The 16,333-nt window shown below is 33.8% G+C and overlaps 1 protein-coding gene across 1 annotated transcript; it reads left to right on the forward strand.

Moving 5' to 3' along the window:
- Nucleotides 1–9,284: 9,284 nt before the first annotated feature.
- Nucleotides 9,285–15,455, forward strand: LOC107814472 (putative sulfate transporter 3.3). The gene is made up of 13 exons (XM_016639896.2): nucleotides 9,285–10,068; nucleotides 10,189–10,237; nucleotides 10,342–10,549; nucleotides 10,840–11,011; nucleotides 11,805–11,870; nucleotides 12,591–12,704; nucleotides 12,819–12,935; nucleotides 13,369–13,495; nucleotides 13,734–14,020; nucleotides 14,194–14,384; nucleotides 14,492–14,580; nucleotides 14,908–14,984; nucleotides 15,079–15,455. The coding sequence occupies exons 1-13, from the start codon at nucleotides 9,778–9,780 to the stop codon at nucleotides 15,235–15,237; spliced, it is 1,947 nt and encodes a 648-aa protein (XP_016495382.1). The 5' UTR covers nucleotides 9,285–9,777; the 3' UTR covers nucleotides 15,238–15,455.
- The last annotated feature ends 878 nt before the right edge of the window (nucleotides 15,456–16,333 follow it).

A 16,333-nucleotide genomic window follows, 5' to 3' on the forward strand; every position in this document is an offset into this window, starting at 1 on the left:
ATCCCTAGTCATTTCCCGATAACCAAACGTCCATCTTTGTTAGAAAATTAAGCAGCTAGGAGTTCAGACAATATTTTGTTGAAGTTAAATGAAAAAAGTTTATGAACTTTGAAGTTTAAGAAAATTAATATTTGGAAGTTGAGTTGAATTTTACTTCAAAAAAAAATTGAAGATTTATAAGTAAACCATCATCTCGCTTTTCACTAGCTAGTATTCCAGATATAGGTAATATCATGGGTAAGATGACAACAGAAAATCATTATATGGTGTTACCTAAAAAAACAAGATTTGCCCTCATCTTGAGTTTGCTAAAGTGGTAGACAAAGATATCTTACGATTTAACGTACTTTTCCTAGCTTGCGTCGTTTCTTATTTCTTTGCCACATGTTATAAGAAAATTCCACTTGTTGAGAAAAGGGGATCCATTTTCTTTACTTAATTTTCTCTCTGTTTGCGTCTAAATATAAAACATTTTGTTGACCAAGATCTTGAAACAATGTGTCAAAATAATTTCCTTTAGCTTTATATAGGTATCGGAAATGATATATAGTATGATAACATGCAATCTAAAAAGATAAATGAGAAGTCACTATAGTGCGCTTATAGGTGACTTTACTGTAGTTCCTTTGCTATTGGACCTTAGGTGATTAAGAAAAAGGATCTACCGCCTCCATTATTAACAAATACTTTCGGGTCCCTTTACAAAATATACCAGAATCTGTTCATATAGGATAGTTAACCAGAATATTCTTAATATGTACACACGCAATATTCGTATTAAACTAACAAATGTATAATATACATCTTTATGATAAACTTTTATAATTTAATCACGATCAAATATCTTGTATTCGCAATGTCATTTCATTTATTATTTCTTTGTTTTTCTCTATAAAAGTAGTTCTCTTTTTAATATTTAATTATGATTCCACTTCTCAAAATTAGTCGCTCTAACTTGACTTTAGTAGACAAAGTTAACGGATATTTTGATCTAAAAAGTTAATCAATTTGAGCGATAATATTGTCTCGTGTTAGGCGAAAAGGTTAAACAACTAAAGTTGGAACATAGAGATAATCCATAGATATGATATTTCGCTAGCTATAATAGCTAGTTCCCCATATGCTAAATACGAGTGAAAATAGCATGCTAACCCATTTTCGAGCTAGTGATTGAAAAATAGCTAGTATTTATAAAGTGATTGAAAAATATTCACTATTTTATGCGGAGATAAAACTTGGGCAAAAATACCCTAACTGAAACACGAAAAGTTCCAGCATATATTACGTTAGAATTCCAGCACATTATGAAACTCCAACATATTATATTGGAATCTTATATGTAAAAGATTCGAACTCCAACATATTATACTGAAATTTTTTCCGATTTTTAAGGGTATTTTTATTAGAATTTTATTTTTACATGAAAAAATGACTAAATTTAATTTACTTTTGAAATTGTGGCTAATTTTCAATTAGCAATTGTAAATCCGACTATTTATGAATTTCCCCCTGATACTACGGAATCTATTTTTCCTTTCTTTCTCCTTTTTCCTTTTCGAAAAAAAAAAACCATAAAATCCATTTGATAGAAATTGATTAATACTTGGCATGATCCCTATACCATGTACATTCTCTTTTTACCTTTTTCTATTTTCTTTCTCTAAAAACATAAGAAGAAGAAGAAAAAGATAGAGAAACTGCAGTGAACAGAAACCACATTATTGAAACCGAAAGTGCACTATATGCACAATCAATTTTCTTGAAGATAATATGAGAAGATAAGGACCTTAGTTTCCTTATAGGTTCATCATCATTCTCTTTTGGTCCTTCCCATTCTGCTTTACCATGTTTCTTTGTCTTACTTTGGTTTGGTTCTCCTGAACCACAACATACTACTTACCATTACTTTTTCTCCTTTTGTTTTTACTTTGTGTCATTTGTGGTTTGACACCAATTTATCTTTTGTTCTTTCAGTTTTGAGCCTTTACTTTGCTGAGGTTTAGGTAAGTAATTGATTGAACCTTTGTGTCTTTAAAAAGCTACTTTTTATATTCTGATAATTTTGAGCTTATTGTATGGATAAGCATGACATGTACAGTGGCACTATTGACTGAAAAACTTTTTGAGGTCAAAAACCAACAAAAAGAAAGACATAACACATTAGGCCAGCAAAAAGTAGGAATGGCCCATGGAGAATAGTTTATTAGAATTCGACTCATTCATACAGGTGTATACAAGAAAAATTGAAAAACCAAACCGAATAAAAAATGCAAAATGCATGTATGCTTTTATTCATGAACTAAGGAATTAAAGAAAAGAGTATAGAATAATTAAATTATGATACATATACTAGCTGATTAGGTACATCTTAGAAGAACACTTATAGATATAAATACCCATATAGTATAGCAATTCAATTTTATGTAAGTTAAGTTAGAAGAAGTAAAGAAAAATACTTTCCGCCACTTATTTCAGGAGATGAAATGATATGACTGATAGGTTGTCTGGCCAAGTTTTTCAAAGGCCAAAAGTTTTTTTATTTTTTAAAGATGGAGTGTTTGGTCAAGCTTTTAGAAGGAAAACATGTACTTTTGAGTAGAAGTAGAAATAATTTTGGAGAAGCAGAAGTGGTTTTGGAGATACAGAAAAAAGTAATTTCTCCCCAAAAACACTTTTAGAAAAGCACCTTTGAAAAAAATACATTTAGAACTACTTTTTAAAAGTTTGGCCAAATATTAATTCATGGTCAGAGATACTTTTCAAATTAATTTGTCAAACATAAACTACTTCTCACCAAACATACTTTTGAGAAAAAACACTTATCAAAGCTGATTTAGATAAACTTGGCCAATCAGGCTATAAAAGTGCTCCTCCTTCCAAACTTCCAACATATCTGGTTCAGAACGATGTTACCAAAAGAATCTGAACCAATTCGAACACACACACACACACACACACACATATATATATATATATATATATATATATATATATATATATATATATATATATATATATATATATACGAGAAGAACATGACACATTAATTAGACCAACAAAAAATAGGAAGGGCCGTGGAGAATAATGTCAGAATCGACTCATCCATATACTATGCAGTGTATCCATCATTTACGTGAGAGGTTGAGTAAATAGGGCTGTGATTCCTGGGAATTTTATTTCTTGTATATAACGTCTCTGATTTATACTTGCTTGTTTGAAAAGACAAATTAAACTAGAGAAGGAATGCTTCTATATGTTTTGGATTTATAACATTCGTACACGGTACATTATGGTTCTTAAAATGTTGTTCTTACTATGCAGATTGCTTGCAAATCTTAATTTTTTAATTTTATCTTACAAAACCACAGCCTTCTTCTCCAATAGCATAATAGTAAACGGTTGCTAATTTTTACCAATCGGATACATATTACGTGACAAAATAGTCAATAGATAGTATACATTTAATAACACAGATATTCTTATTGCAATCAATATCTACTTAGTAAAAAGAATGTTAATAGTCGTCCACGTCATAAATCATAATATTTTTCCTTATTTTAATTTGTCAATATAAAGCATACTAGTTCGATAGTGCATTTTCGACTTCTCTTTCAATTAACACATTGTAACCTGTGTTGAATACACAATTAAGTAAGTAAATAGAAGTTTGCTCTCTAAAAGCTTAGCTTTTAAATGAGACGGTCAATACTTCAATATGGTATCAGAACAGGTAGAGGTCATGGGTTCAAGTCTCACTGTCAGCCACTATTAAAAGTAATTTTCACGTGCTTGGCTCATAAAAAATAATCAAGTCTGCACGTGAGAGGGGGTGTTCTCTAGCTAACAACTAAGTTTTTAGATGAGATGACCACACACTTCAAAACTCTCTGGTCTCCGACATCTCCCGAACCCAAAAGGATTTAAAAACGGAGAAGGAAAAGCACAGTACAAAACAAGGAAAATATCACGGGAGGAAACCAAGTTGCCACTTGAACAAAAACTCCAATATAGACAGAAAATGATAGGAAAAAACCAAATTCCAAGTTGACTCTTTAGTGACAAATATACAGGCGAAGTAGGGAACTGTGTTGAACCAGAGATTATGCATCTAATGACAAGACAGATTTAATTCAAGAATGGTGTTCTATTTTAATTTATGTAGCAGACCAACCTCATGGATAGGAATAATTGCATTTCAAAATATAGGGTCCTGCCAATTATATCAAAATTTGATTGGTACATCCAAATAATTGCAGAACATCAAGAATCTGTTCCCATGTGATCTTCTGGAACCAAGCCTCTCTATTCTTTCCTGCCTTTTTGCTCAATTAGTTTATTCCTTCTTACTTCCCTTCCAATTGCGTGATTAATTCTCTAATTGCTACTTCCAGATTTGGACACCTAACTTAGCTTTTCTATTATATGTAGGGTTGGATGTATCATGCAAATCTTTCACAGTTAAAATAATCCTTAATTATTATTGAACAAGAAAGTATAGAGAATATGTGCCTATTTGGTATAATGGTCTTATTCAAAATGATGTATTTGTGTTTCCTAACTCGTGACTAAAAACGGTACAAGTAATTAGTATCTTATTCGAGATAGCTTTAATCTACTCATCTTTGACCAATGACTTCTATAGTTTGAAAAATTATGGTAAACTCCTAGGAGTTGGTTAGGATATTTGTGTTCTATTCAAATGACTAGTTATCTTGATAGTCTTTTTTTCTTTTGCCACCCGATACTCGAGATCCATTTTGAGGTCCGACTAATCTAATTTGCGCCGCTAAATTCAACTTTTGAAAATAAAGGGCTCCCCGCCAAAAATAATTTGTAAGTATGGAAAAGTACTTAGGACCAGAGACGAACCTATATTGTAACGACCCGACCGGTCGTTTTGAGTATTACAACCTCATTCCCTCATTTACTGCTCAAATTGTGATTTACGGTTGTTATTTGGCTTGACGGGGGTAATTGGTTCAGGTCCGGTTAGGTTTTGTAATGATTTGGAACACTTAGTTCCAAGGTTTAGAATTTAAGTTGAAAAGGTTGACCGGATGTGGACTTATGTGTAACGGCCCCAGAGAATTTTTGCTAAGAAAATTAAGGTTTTGTGGTGCCGAGGTAGATCAATTAGTACAAAGGTTATAGAAATTTCTCGCGGCTCGAACTTTTTGGGTTGAACAATGCACTGAGTAGTAAAGGAAAATTTTCAGTAGAAGAGGGCATTTCTGCGGTCCACTATGCGGTCGCAGAATCACTATGCGGACCGTATAATGGCCGCAAAGTGAAGCGGATGTGAGGCAAGATTTGAGAAAATCTACAGTGCATTATGCGACCGCAGAATAGGTATGCGGGCCGCATAATCACCGCAGACCTAAACAAGTGACCCTCGTTTTGGAGCTTCAATTATGCGGTCAGTTTATGGACCGCATACGTGTTATGTGATCGCAAATCTGCATCGGGGCTTCAATTCTTTCTAATTTTTTACCCGACCCAACTTCGATTTATAGCCCTTGAAGCTCATTTTGGAGCAAAAACTGACATTCTTTTAGAGAAGGGAGAGTGTTCTAGAGAGAGAAAGTGAAGACTTAATCAATTGTACATCAATTCTTGTTCAAGAGTTGAAGATTTCACAAGGATCTTGTTAGGGCTTCAAAGAGGTAAGAATTTCTTCCCCCAATTCTTCAATTTCGATTTTTGGGGTAAAGATGGGTAATTAAGAGTATAATTCTTGTGTGTAAGAGTATTATTTATATGTATCAATAAGGTTTATGGAAAGATTGTTGAGTTCAAATAGGTAAAGATTGGGTTGAAAATGGTAGAAATCTTCAAAAATTTTAATTGAAGATTTGAGGGTCGAGTTGATGTCGTAATTTGGTTAAATTTGTATGGTTGGACTCGTGGTTGGATGGGCATTCATATTTTGTAACTTTTGTCGGGTTCCGAGATGTGGCCCCCACAGGTGATTTTTGAGTTAATTTCGAATTTTTAATGAAAAATTAGTATTTTCTTATGGAATTAATTACAATAATTGGTATTGACTGAATCGAATTAATTGTGGCTAAATACGAGACTTTTGGAGACCAATTCTCGTGGCAAGGGCATAGTAGAATAAAGAATTTTACGGTTTGAGGTAAGTAACAGTTTTAAATTTGGTCGTGGAGGTATGAAACCCCGGATTATGTGTTATGTGATTGGTTTTGAGGTGACACACATGCTAGGTGACGGGCGTGTGGGCGTGCACCATAAGAATTATGACTTGGTCAAATTCCATGGAACTGTGTAGTTGAATTATTTGTTGATATCCATACATTCTCTACATGTTAAGGAAACTTGAGCTGAAACTCGTATTAAAAATCATGCTTAGACATATGATGTTACTATTGGTACCCATTGGGGTTATTTCTGTGGTTGAATTATATGTGTAAATTGTAATTTCACTCTCGGTCATGTTTACTCAATTCATATCATATCTCAGTCTCTATTGCTATTTATTAAAATATCATATTATCAATTTTGGGCTGATTATCATGATTTCTGAGAGCCCGAGAGACTGGAGAGGTTGATGACTGAGTGAGGCCGAGGTCCTAATTGTGTGAATATTTATGGATCGGGCTGCACGCCGCAACATATTTTATTGATTTATGCCATGATTGGCTTGATATAATGCTTGGGCTGAAGGAGCCCCTCCGGAGTCTGTACACACCCCAGTGAGCGCATGTACCTAATGAGTGTGAGTGTCGAGTGCTGAGTGACTATGAGGTTAGAGTGAATGGGAGGACTGAGTGACTATTACTCTGAGAGGATACATTGATTGCATTATTTGCTGCATTTCAGCTGTCATATATCCCTTTTTGGAAATTTTGGAAAAATACTATTTTCTGTGTCAGTCAAATTTGATATGAAATTTCTGTGAAATTTTAAATGTTAAACTTGAGAGCATGCCTACTCTTTTATGTTGGAAAGTACTGTATTTGGACTTAACTGAGAAGCTCGTCACTACTTTCAGTTCTTTATTTATTATTGTTACTTACTGAGTTGGTTGTACTCATACTACACCCTGCACTTCGTGTGCAGAGCCAGGTGATCCCGGACATAGTGGGTGTTGATTCTTTCACACAGTTAATTTTTCGGAGATTTAGAGGTAACTGCCATGTTTCGCAGACCTTGTCTCTCCTTCCCTATTTCTTTGTTTACTATAATTGGTCTTAGACTATTATAGATCGTGTTTTCCAGACTTGTAATGTATAGATACTCATGTACTCAGTGACACCAGGTTTTGGGAGTAAATTTATATTCAGTATTGGTGGGAGTTTTCCCCTTAAATTAATTATTATGTTTTCAATATTTAAAAGAAATTATGGGTTATTGATGATGTCGGCTTGCCTAGTATAGAAATAGGCGTTATCACGACAGGTGAGATTTTTGGGTCGTGACATATACTATATTGAGAGGGGTTACCGACACCCGTATAATTTAGCAAAAACTCTATGTATAGATGTATATGTCTTTAGAAAATAGTGATTTATTAGTACACTACAAGAAATCAGACTTCTAATGGCGACAAAAGTCGCTACAACAACCCACAAAGTCACTGCTAAAGACATATAGTAGCGACCTTAGGGTTGCTGCAAGTACAACCGTTACTGAATGTGTTTTGTGACTACTCCTTGGGGTCGCCACAAAAAGATACATTAGTGGCGACTATAGTCGCTACAAATAGTTAATAAATATGCCTTCTCACAAAACAAATTTTAAGAAAGTTGCCACTGTATGACTAGAATTAGCAGCAATTACAGTCGCCACTAAAACCTTTATAGTTTCAGTGGCAGCTGTTGTCACTACAATAGTTTGAGATTTAGTGGCAACCTTTATAGTTTTAGTGGCAATTGTTGTCGCTATAATAGTTTGAGATTTAGTGGCAACCTTTATAGTTTCAGTGGCAACTGTTGTCGCTACAATATTAAAAAATTAATGTGTATTAGAAGCGACTTTAATAAAGTTGCCACTAAAAATTTACTTTCTGTAACGGCTACAATTGTCGCTGCTAAAGCTGTCACTATTTGTGGCGACTTTTCTATGTCGCGGCTAAAACGATATCAATAGTGGCAATTAAAGTGGTCGCTACTAAAAGTTTTCACAGAAAACCTAATTTCTTGTAGTGGCAGTAGGCACCCTATATACAAGGCATATTTTGATTGAATCCAAAAGTGCAACACCGACCTTCAAATTCTGGATCAGCCTCTACCTACGACAATCTTTGTTGTGAAACGGGTGTGTTAGTTTTGTAGGTAATTACCTTCTAGTGCTCCTTTAATATATCCGCAAGTACTTCTTTATCAGCAAGCCAGTAAAAATCTAACAAATTTGAGAACATTTTATTTGTGCATAGTAGTCAGACTTGTGTAAGTATTATTATTTCATACCTTATTAATAAAGCAAAATATAAAAGAAACAGATATAATCAATTCATATCAATATTTTGTTAGTATTTCATTTTCAAAAGTAAAATTAAATAAACCGACGTCATTCTAGCACTCTGAAATTTGCAACTCTGCACCGATCACCATATAATGACATAAGAAGGTATATTTACTTAATGCAAAATCAATAAAAGTACTCCTATGTAGATCTTGTTGAGAAATTTCATCCAGAAATATTATCATAATCTATTCAGAGCAAGTTAAAAGATCCTTTCTGGACATAAATCTTATTTGATTAATCCTATTGTTATTTCCTTGTAGTAACGCAGAGGGTGTTAGACTAAGTTTATAAGGTAATTTTGACTTATTTATGTGCTTATAAACTAAATTAGTCAAAGTAATAAGTTGAGTTAAGTTGATCACCCTGAACTTATGACTTTTCAACTTATAAGTATTTTTGGTTTGATAACACTGAGATCTTGAATATTAGAAGATATATAATTATTAAAGAATAATTTGATCTAAAAGGTGAAATTAAACTTGAACTATTCCCAACATTAGTAAGAGAATTACTACACATAGCCTTATGTGATCGTGAAGTTTGAGTAGGCCGACTACGATGAATACGTTACTTCTCGTATTTTATTTGTATTTTTCCCACTGCGAAATTTCTACAAAAAATCTTTTATATAATAAGATAAAAATAAAAATAGTGAAGAGCAGTTTGCCGCCATACCGACCTCCACATATCACTTTATCTAAAACTATCCCTCTGAAACTCTGAGTACTCTTCATTTATAATCTTGACCCTTACTCTATATTTATTGTATAAATTTCATAACCTTCTTAGAGAAGTGCACCCTTCCATTTAATGAAATTTCTCTATTAATTTTCTCATTTTCCCATTTCACATATTTACTTGGATACGTACCTATCGCAAAATCTCACCTTATTTTCATCAGAATCTTATCCAACTTCACTTTCTCCATCTTTTGGACAGTAACACTTACTGTCACCTTCCATCAAATTCCAAGTCATTAGTAAGTTTACTTGTTTGATATTAAGTAGATTTTGTGATCTCCTTTTTAGATTATATATGTCCATATTTTACCTATAAATTTAGTCAGCCCAAAGTCTCTAGTCAAGGAAAAATATTCAACACAAGTACTGTTACATTTCCATTTCATTCTCTCTTCTTAGAAGTTATTCTTTTCATTTCAACTCAATTACCAAGTGGAGTAGTACTAGTTTGTTTGGTAGCTGTCTTTTTGAAAGTTGATGGAAACATAAATAGGAGGAAAGGAACCACAGACATTTTGCATTCCAAACCATTCTCATTAATTAGACCAAAATGGAACCAAATAATGAGAACAGAGTTATAGACATAACAGCAATGGAGGTACACAAAGTTGTTTCTCCACCTCATAGAAGCACCTTTCAAAAACTCAAAAACAGGCTTAAGGAAACCTTTTTTCCTGATGACCCTTTACGTCAATTCAAAGGTCAGCCATTGAAACAGAAGCTAATTCTTGGTGCTCAGTATGTTTTTCCCATACTAGAATGGGGTCCTAATTACAGCTTCAAGTTGTTCAAATCTGATATAATCTCTGGCCTCACCATTGCTAGCCTTGCAATTCCTCAGGTTGGTTCTTTTTTTGTCTCAGGCCTAACCCTTTTCTTGATTTTGTCTTTTAAAGTTATGGTAATTTCCTCTTTTACTATTGCCACTTTGCTAACTCTTTCCTTTTTTTCTTTTTGGCAGGGAATTAGCTATGCAAAACTAGCTAACTTACCTCCAATTGTTGGCCTTTGTACGTGTTTTCATTGTCATCGTGCAATTATTTTTTCATTTTTTAATTTGTTGGGGGTACTTAAGTAACTTTTTTTTTTCTTTTCATTTGCTTTTGGAGTGTAGATTCAAGTTTTGTTCCTCCTCTTGTTTATGCTGTTCTTGGAAGCTCAAGGGATCTTGCAGTAGGGCCAGTTTCAATTGCATCACTTGTTTTAGGATCAATGCTAAGAGAAGTGGTGTCCCCAACTAAAGATCCAATCTTGTTCCTTCAACTTGCTTTCTCTTCTACTTTCTTTGCTGGCCTTTTCCAAGCTTCTTTAGGCTTTTTGAGGTAATTCCCACTTTTTTTATTTCATTCTTCTCAATTACAAATTACAAAGGAGGTGCACAAGGTTCGAGGACGAGCTGCACCCCAGGGTGTAATGCATATAGCCCACGCTAATACAAGTATTAGTGCTTGTTTCCACGGCTCGAATTCGTGACTTATAGGTCACGCGGAGACAAACATATCGTTGTTCCCAGGCTTCCCTTCTACTATTACCTAAAAAAGAAAAAGGGTAATTACAAGTGTAAGATCCATTTTAGTAATCTATTTTTTTTGATATTTTTGGGAAATTGCAGACTCGGTTTTATTATTGATTTTCTTTCAAAAGCAACACTGATTGGATTCATGGCTGGAGCTGCTGTTATAGTGTCACTGCAGCAACTTAAGAGTCTTCTTGGAATCACAAATTTTACCAAGCAAATGGCGATAGTCCCTGTTTTAAGTTCTGTTTTCCATAGAACTAATGAGGTTACTACTGTCTTTTTAACCCTCTCTTATGTACTATTGTATGTAAATGTAACTGATAATTATACTTTAATTTTCCTTTCTTGGCATTATATAAAACTAAATTTGTCTTTAGTCTTCAGCTTTTTGGAGCAAATTCAGAGAATTGTATTTGTCTGTGTCTTTTCTACATTTGGATTATAAGAATATTCACGTGCTGACTTGGCTTTCGATGCCATCATGTGAATTCAAGATTCTTAAAATCAAGTACTAATTTTCTCCCCATTTGTTGATTTGTTTTTACAAATTTTGATGTGGATAAGTTCATTATAATGTAAAATCGTCTAAAAAGGTGATTACGATCTGATAATAATTGATTGTAGAAAAACAAATAATAGCAATTTAATGGTGTTGTAGAATGAGAAACATGTAGTCAACAAGAAAAAATGTTGACCAATCTAGCATATTATAAGCTAGTAATGCACCGAATTTTTTTATAATTTCTTCCAAAATAGTTTGACAAAAATTAATTCTTTATTAACTATTGAAACTTTATAATAGACATCCACACACACCTTCTAATTTTCAATTTGAGTTAGACTACATTCAAGTCAAGGCAGCCAAGGGTTTGAGTGTTTGACCTTATGATGTTATGTTTTTTTTTTTTTTACCCCGTCACTTTTGGATCTTACTAATTTGGGAGTAACATGCTTCCTCTTAAAGGCGACTCTATTTTCAAGACTACAAACCCGAGAGCATGTTTATCACTTTGAGGGGCTTAACTGAAATAGTAACATTTTATATGGTATATATGCAGTGGTCTTGGCAAACTATACTAATGGCATTCTGCTTCTTGGTGTTCCTCCTATTGACCAGACACATTGTAAGTGCTCTTTTCCAGTTTTGTTTTTCTTTCTTCACTTTTAAAATGTAAGGAAAAGTCATATTTAGTTGACGTAATTTACTGAATTCTAAATGCAAAAGTCATTATATAGTTCACAATTAAGTACGTAATAATGTATTGACTGTGGTTTCAAAGTTTTGTTGCACAATAGATAAGTTCGAATTTCTTAAATTCCTTACCAATTAGTAGAAAGGAAAGATGTCCTATACTATATTACCTTTCGGGAGACATTTCTAAGTTCTAACCATTTTTCGAATCTGCAAACTGTGCATTTTTCATGTTCTTTGTAAATCTCTATATATTTTTGAATGAAAATTTAATAATAACTTTAAAAATTGGTTAACTAGATAATCTGAAATAAAGAAACATAACCATAATCTTAAGAAAATTTGTAACTGATATCATAGACTCATGAGAGAAAAATACTTAATACTTTTGACTTACAAACATTTTCTTTCTGTTTTTGGGATGAACATTTTTTATACAGTCAAACATCTCTATAATAGTCTTATTTGTACCGAATTGTTTTAGCTCTTATCGCGCAATGATGTTATAGTGAACATATATTATAACATAGCATGAAAATTAGTTCCATAAAAAAAGTTGAATTTTATAGTGAATGGTTGTTATATAGTGATATTGTTATAGAAAAATCTCACTGTATATCTTGTTATTAACATGACAAACTTTTGGGTGCAGAGCATGAGAAAGCCAAAGCTATTTTGGGTTTCAGCAGGAGCCCCTCTTCTTTCTGTCATTATCTCTACACTTCTGGTCTTTGCAATGAAAGGTCAAAAGCATGGTATCAGCATTGTATGTTTCTAAACCCAAGAAAATTTATCTATACTTCTAAGTTCTAATATCTATTACTACTATATTTCTAAATCTTTATATTTATGTAATTATTTTCCTTTTGTCTTTTGGTAGATTGGCAAATTACAAGAAGGGTTGAACCCTCCTTCATGGAACATGTTACATTTCAGTGGAAGCTACTTGGGACTTGTAATCAAAACTGGAATTGTCACTGGCATCCTTTCACTTACTGTAATTTTTTTCTCTTTTACCTATCTTTTTATGAAAAAGGAAAAGAACTCAAATTATGATTTTGGAATATAACATCTATAAATAATGACTATAAAGCTCATAGCAGGCACTAATATCTTTAGACACAAAGAAAACTTAGGACCCGTTTGTCCATAAATCTTTTTTTCCGAATTTTAAAAAAAAAATATGTTTATCCATAAAATTTTGAAAGTTTTTGAAGATTTTTTGAAAATGAGTTTTTCCAAATTTTTGGGAGAAACTTTTTTCCCCACTCACAAAACTGCAATATTTTTTCAAGTGAAATGTATGTTCAAACATAATTTTCAAATTTCAAATACCATTTTTCAACTTAACTCCAAATAGTATTTGTTTTCAAAATTACAATTTTTATATCCAAACGGCTACTTAATGTGTTGTGTAAAAAAAAAATTAGGAAGGAATTGCAGTGGGGAGGACTTTTGCTGCTTTAAAGAACTACCAAGTGGATGGAAACAAAGAGATGATTGCTATTGGGGTCATGAACATAGTTGGTTCCTCAACTTCCTGCTATGTCACAACTGGTACAATAAACCTTTCAACAGTTTAGAATTTCTAAAACTGTTTGTTGCTTTATTTTCACTGTTTCTTGAGCCAAGGGTCTATCGGAAACAATCTCTCTACCTTTAAAAGGTAGGGGTAAGGTCTATGTGCACATTACCTTCCCCAGACATCACTTGTGGAATTACACTGGGTTTGTTTGTTGTTGATGTAGAATCTCTAAAACTGCAGAATCCTTTAAATGTAACTCTACATTTTCAGGTGCATTCTCTAGGTCAGCAGTGAATCACAATGCAGGAAGCAAAACTGCAGTTTCTAACATAGTAATGGCAGTGACAGTAATGGTGACACTCCTTTTCCTAATGCCCCTCTTCCAATATACTCCCAATGTTGTGCTCGGAGCCATAATCGTCACTGCTGTCGTTGGCCTAATCGACATCCCAGCTGCTTACCAAATCTGGAAGATCGATAAATTCGATTTCCTAGTCTTGTTATGTGCATTCTTCGGAGTCATCTTCATTTCTGTTCAGAATGGTCTTGCCATTGCAGTAAGCTCCCTCTCAAGTTCCTTTCCTTTTTTCTTAACAGTCTCTCCACCTGCACAAGGTAGGGGTAAGACTGCGTACACACTACCCTCCCCACCCCACTTGTGGGATTATACTGGGTATGTTGTTGTTGTTACGTTACTTGGTTTTTGACTTTCTTTTATAATGAATTTCAGATTGGAATATCAATTTTAAAGGTGTTGCTGCAAATTACAAGGCCCAAAACAGTAATGTTAGGAAATATACCTGGTACTGGGATTTATAGAAATCTTGATCATTATAAGGAGGCTATGAGTGTTCCTGGTTTTCTCATTTTAAGTATTGAAGCTCCAATCAACTTTGCCAATGCAACTTATCTTAAAGAAAGGTTAGTATTAGTTGAACTGCTGCATTGACCATTCTATCTTTCATTTTTCTTCTTTTTTTCTTCTTTCCATATTTATTTAGGTCTTTTTATTTGCCCCGAAAAAAAAGGATTTCAAGATGGATAGAAGACTACGATGCAGAGGGAGAAAAAAACAAGAAAGAGTCGGGGCTTAGATTTGTGGTCCTTGATTTGTCTGGTAAGTTCATAGAGACGTTCTCAATATTGTCATTTATTCCCAATTTGGCATAACTGGCAAAGTTGTTGTCATGTGACCAGGAGGTCACAGGTTCGAGCCGTGAAAATAATATCTTGCAGAAATGCAGGATAAGATTGCGTACAATAAATCATTGTGGTCCGGCTCTTCTCCGGGTCCCGCGCATAGTGGAAGTTTAGTGCACCGGGCTGCCCTTACCCCTACTTTTAGATAATACCAAGAAACAGTCAGGACATCAAGAAATTCCCATAAATAAAACAAATTAATTTCAACTTGAAAAGTGATTGTGGCTTGTTTTTTATTCTTCAGCTGTGACTGCCATTGATACAAGTGGAGTCTCATTGTTCAAGGATTTGAGTATGGCAATGGAAAAGAAAGGCCTTGAGGCAAGTGTACTTTAGCTTTTAGAAGACCATTTTGTTTTCTATTTATTCTGATATTATGTGAGTATTTATTTCCTTAATGATTTTGGCATTGCAGTTTGTATTGGTGAATCCAATAGGAGAAGTACTGGAAAAATTACAGAGGGCTGATGAAACTAAAGATATGATGAGACCAGATTGCCTTTTTTTAACAGTCGAAGAAGCAGTAGCTTCACTTTCCTCAACAATAAAATATCAAATACCAGACAATGTTTGACATACTATAAAATAAATTCAGCTGCTGCGGCTTAGCTTTTTCATCTCCACCTTTGTAATTCTATTTGGTTGATTAAGAACTCAATCAAAAGCATAAAAAATAACCTATTTTCCCCTTAGGTTCACTAGATATGCAATCATTGAATTGTACAAGCAAAATTAGCTAAGAGAATTGTTGACTTTTAAGAAAGCATTATCAAGCAACCGTTATATTTTCAATCTCTTCCACAACTTACATCTACAGTTGAGGTGGAGAAGACATACTCCTTGTCTTTTAAGGCAACTCCACTTTTGCGAGTCTACTCACATTGCCAGTTCCAAACTCGAATAAAGGAGTAGTACAACAATGCTGACGATTAGCATATAATTAATCAATTTATGATGAATCCCCATAATACAAAATCGACATGTTCAACAAGAATTCATATATCCTATACCATCTTACTTGAGATTGAGCATAGTTATTGTTGTTGTTTTAAGGTATATTATAAGTTCTCTAAAAACTAGAGGTTCTTTAAAACCATGCTTATCACTACACCAACATACACGTCCATATGCAGAATAAAGGACTTCTAAGTTCTAACAAAGACCAAAACTAGTATAATATAGCAATAAATACACCTTTTATACTAAATAACTAGTGTCGTCTATACAAATATTTTCAATTGAGTATTCTATTCACATACAAAAGTTTCACAAAAATAAATAGATAGTTTAATAATGCCATTTAGAAGTGAGTAGAATTGAGCTTGCGATTGAGAAAATACTTTTTCATTTCAACGAAAGAATACAAGAAGGTGTCCCAAAATTAAAAGGTAAGTTCTATAGAGCAGTGGTTAGACCGGTCATGTTGTATGGTGCAGAGTGTTGGTCAGTCAACAATTCTCATATTCAAAAGACGAAAGTGGCAGAAATGAGGATGTTGAGATGGATGTGCGGGGACACTAGGCCGGATAGGATAAGGAATGAAGATATCCCGGTGAAGGTGGGCGTGGCTTCCATGTAAGACAAGATGCGAGAAGCTAGGCTTAGATGGTTCGGACACGTGCGAAGGAGTAGCATGAATGCCCCGGTAAGGAGGTGTGAACGGCTGGCCT

This window comes from Nicotiana tabacum, chromosome 24 (genome assembly GCF_000715075.1).
Source record: "Nicotiana tabacum cultivar K326 chromosome 24, ASM71507v2, whole genome shotgun sequence".
NCBI classification, from domain to species: domain Eukaryota; kingdom Viridiplantae; phylum Streptophyta; class Magnoliopsida; order Solanales; family Solanaceae; genus Nicotiana; species Nicotiana tabacum.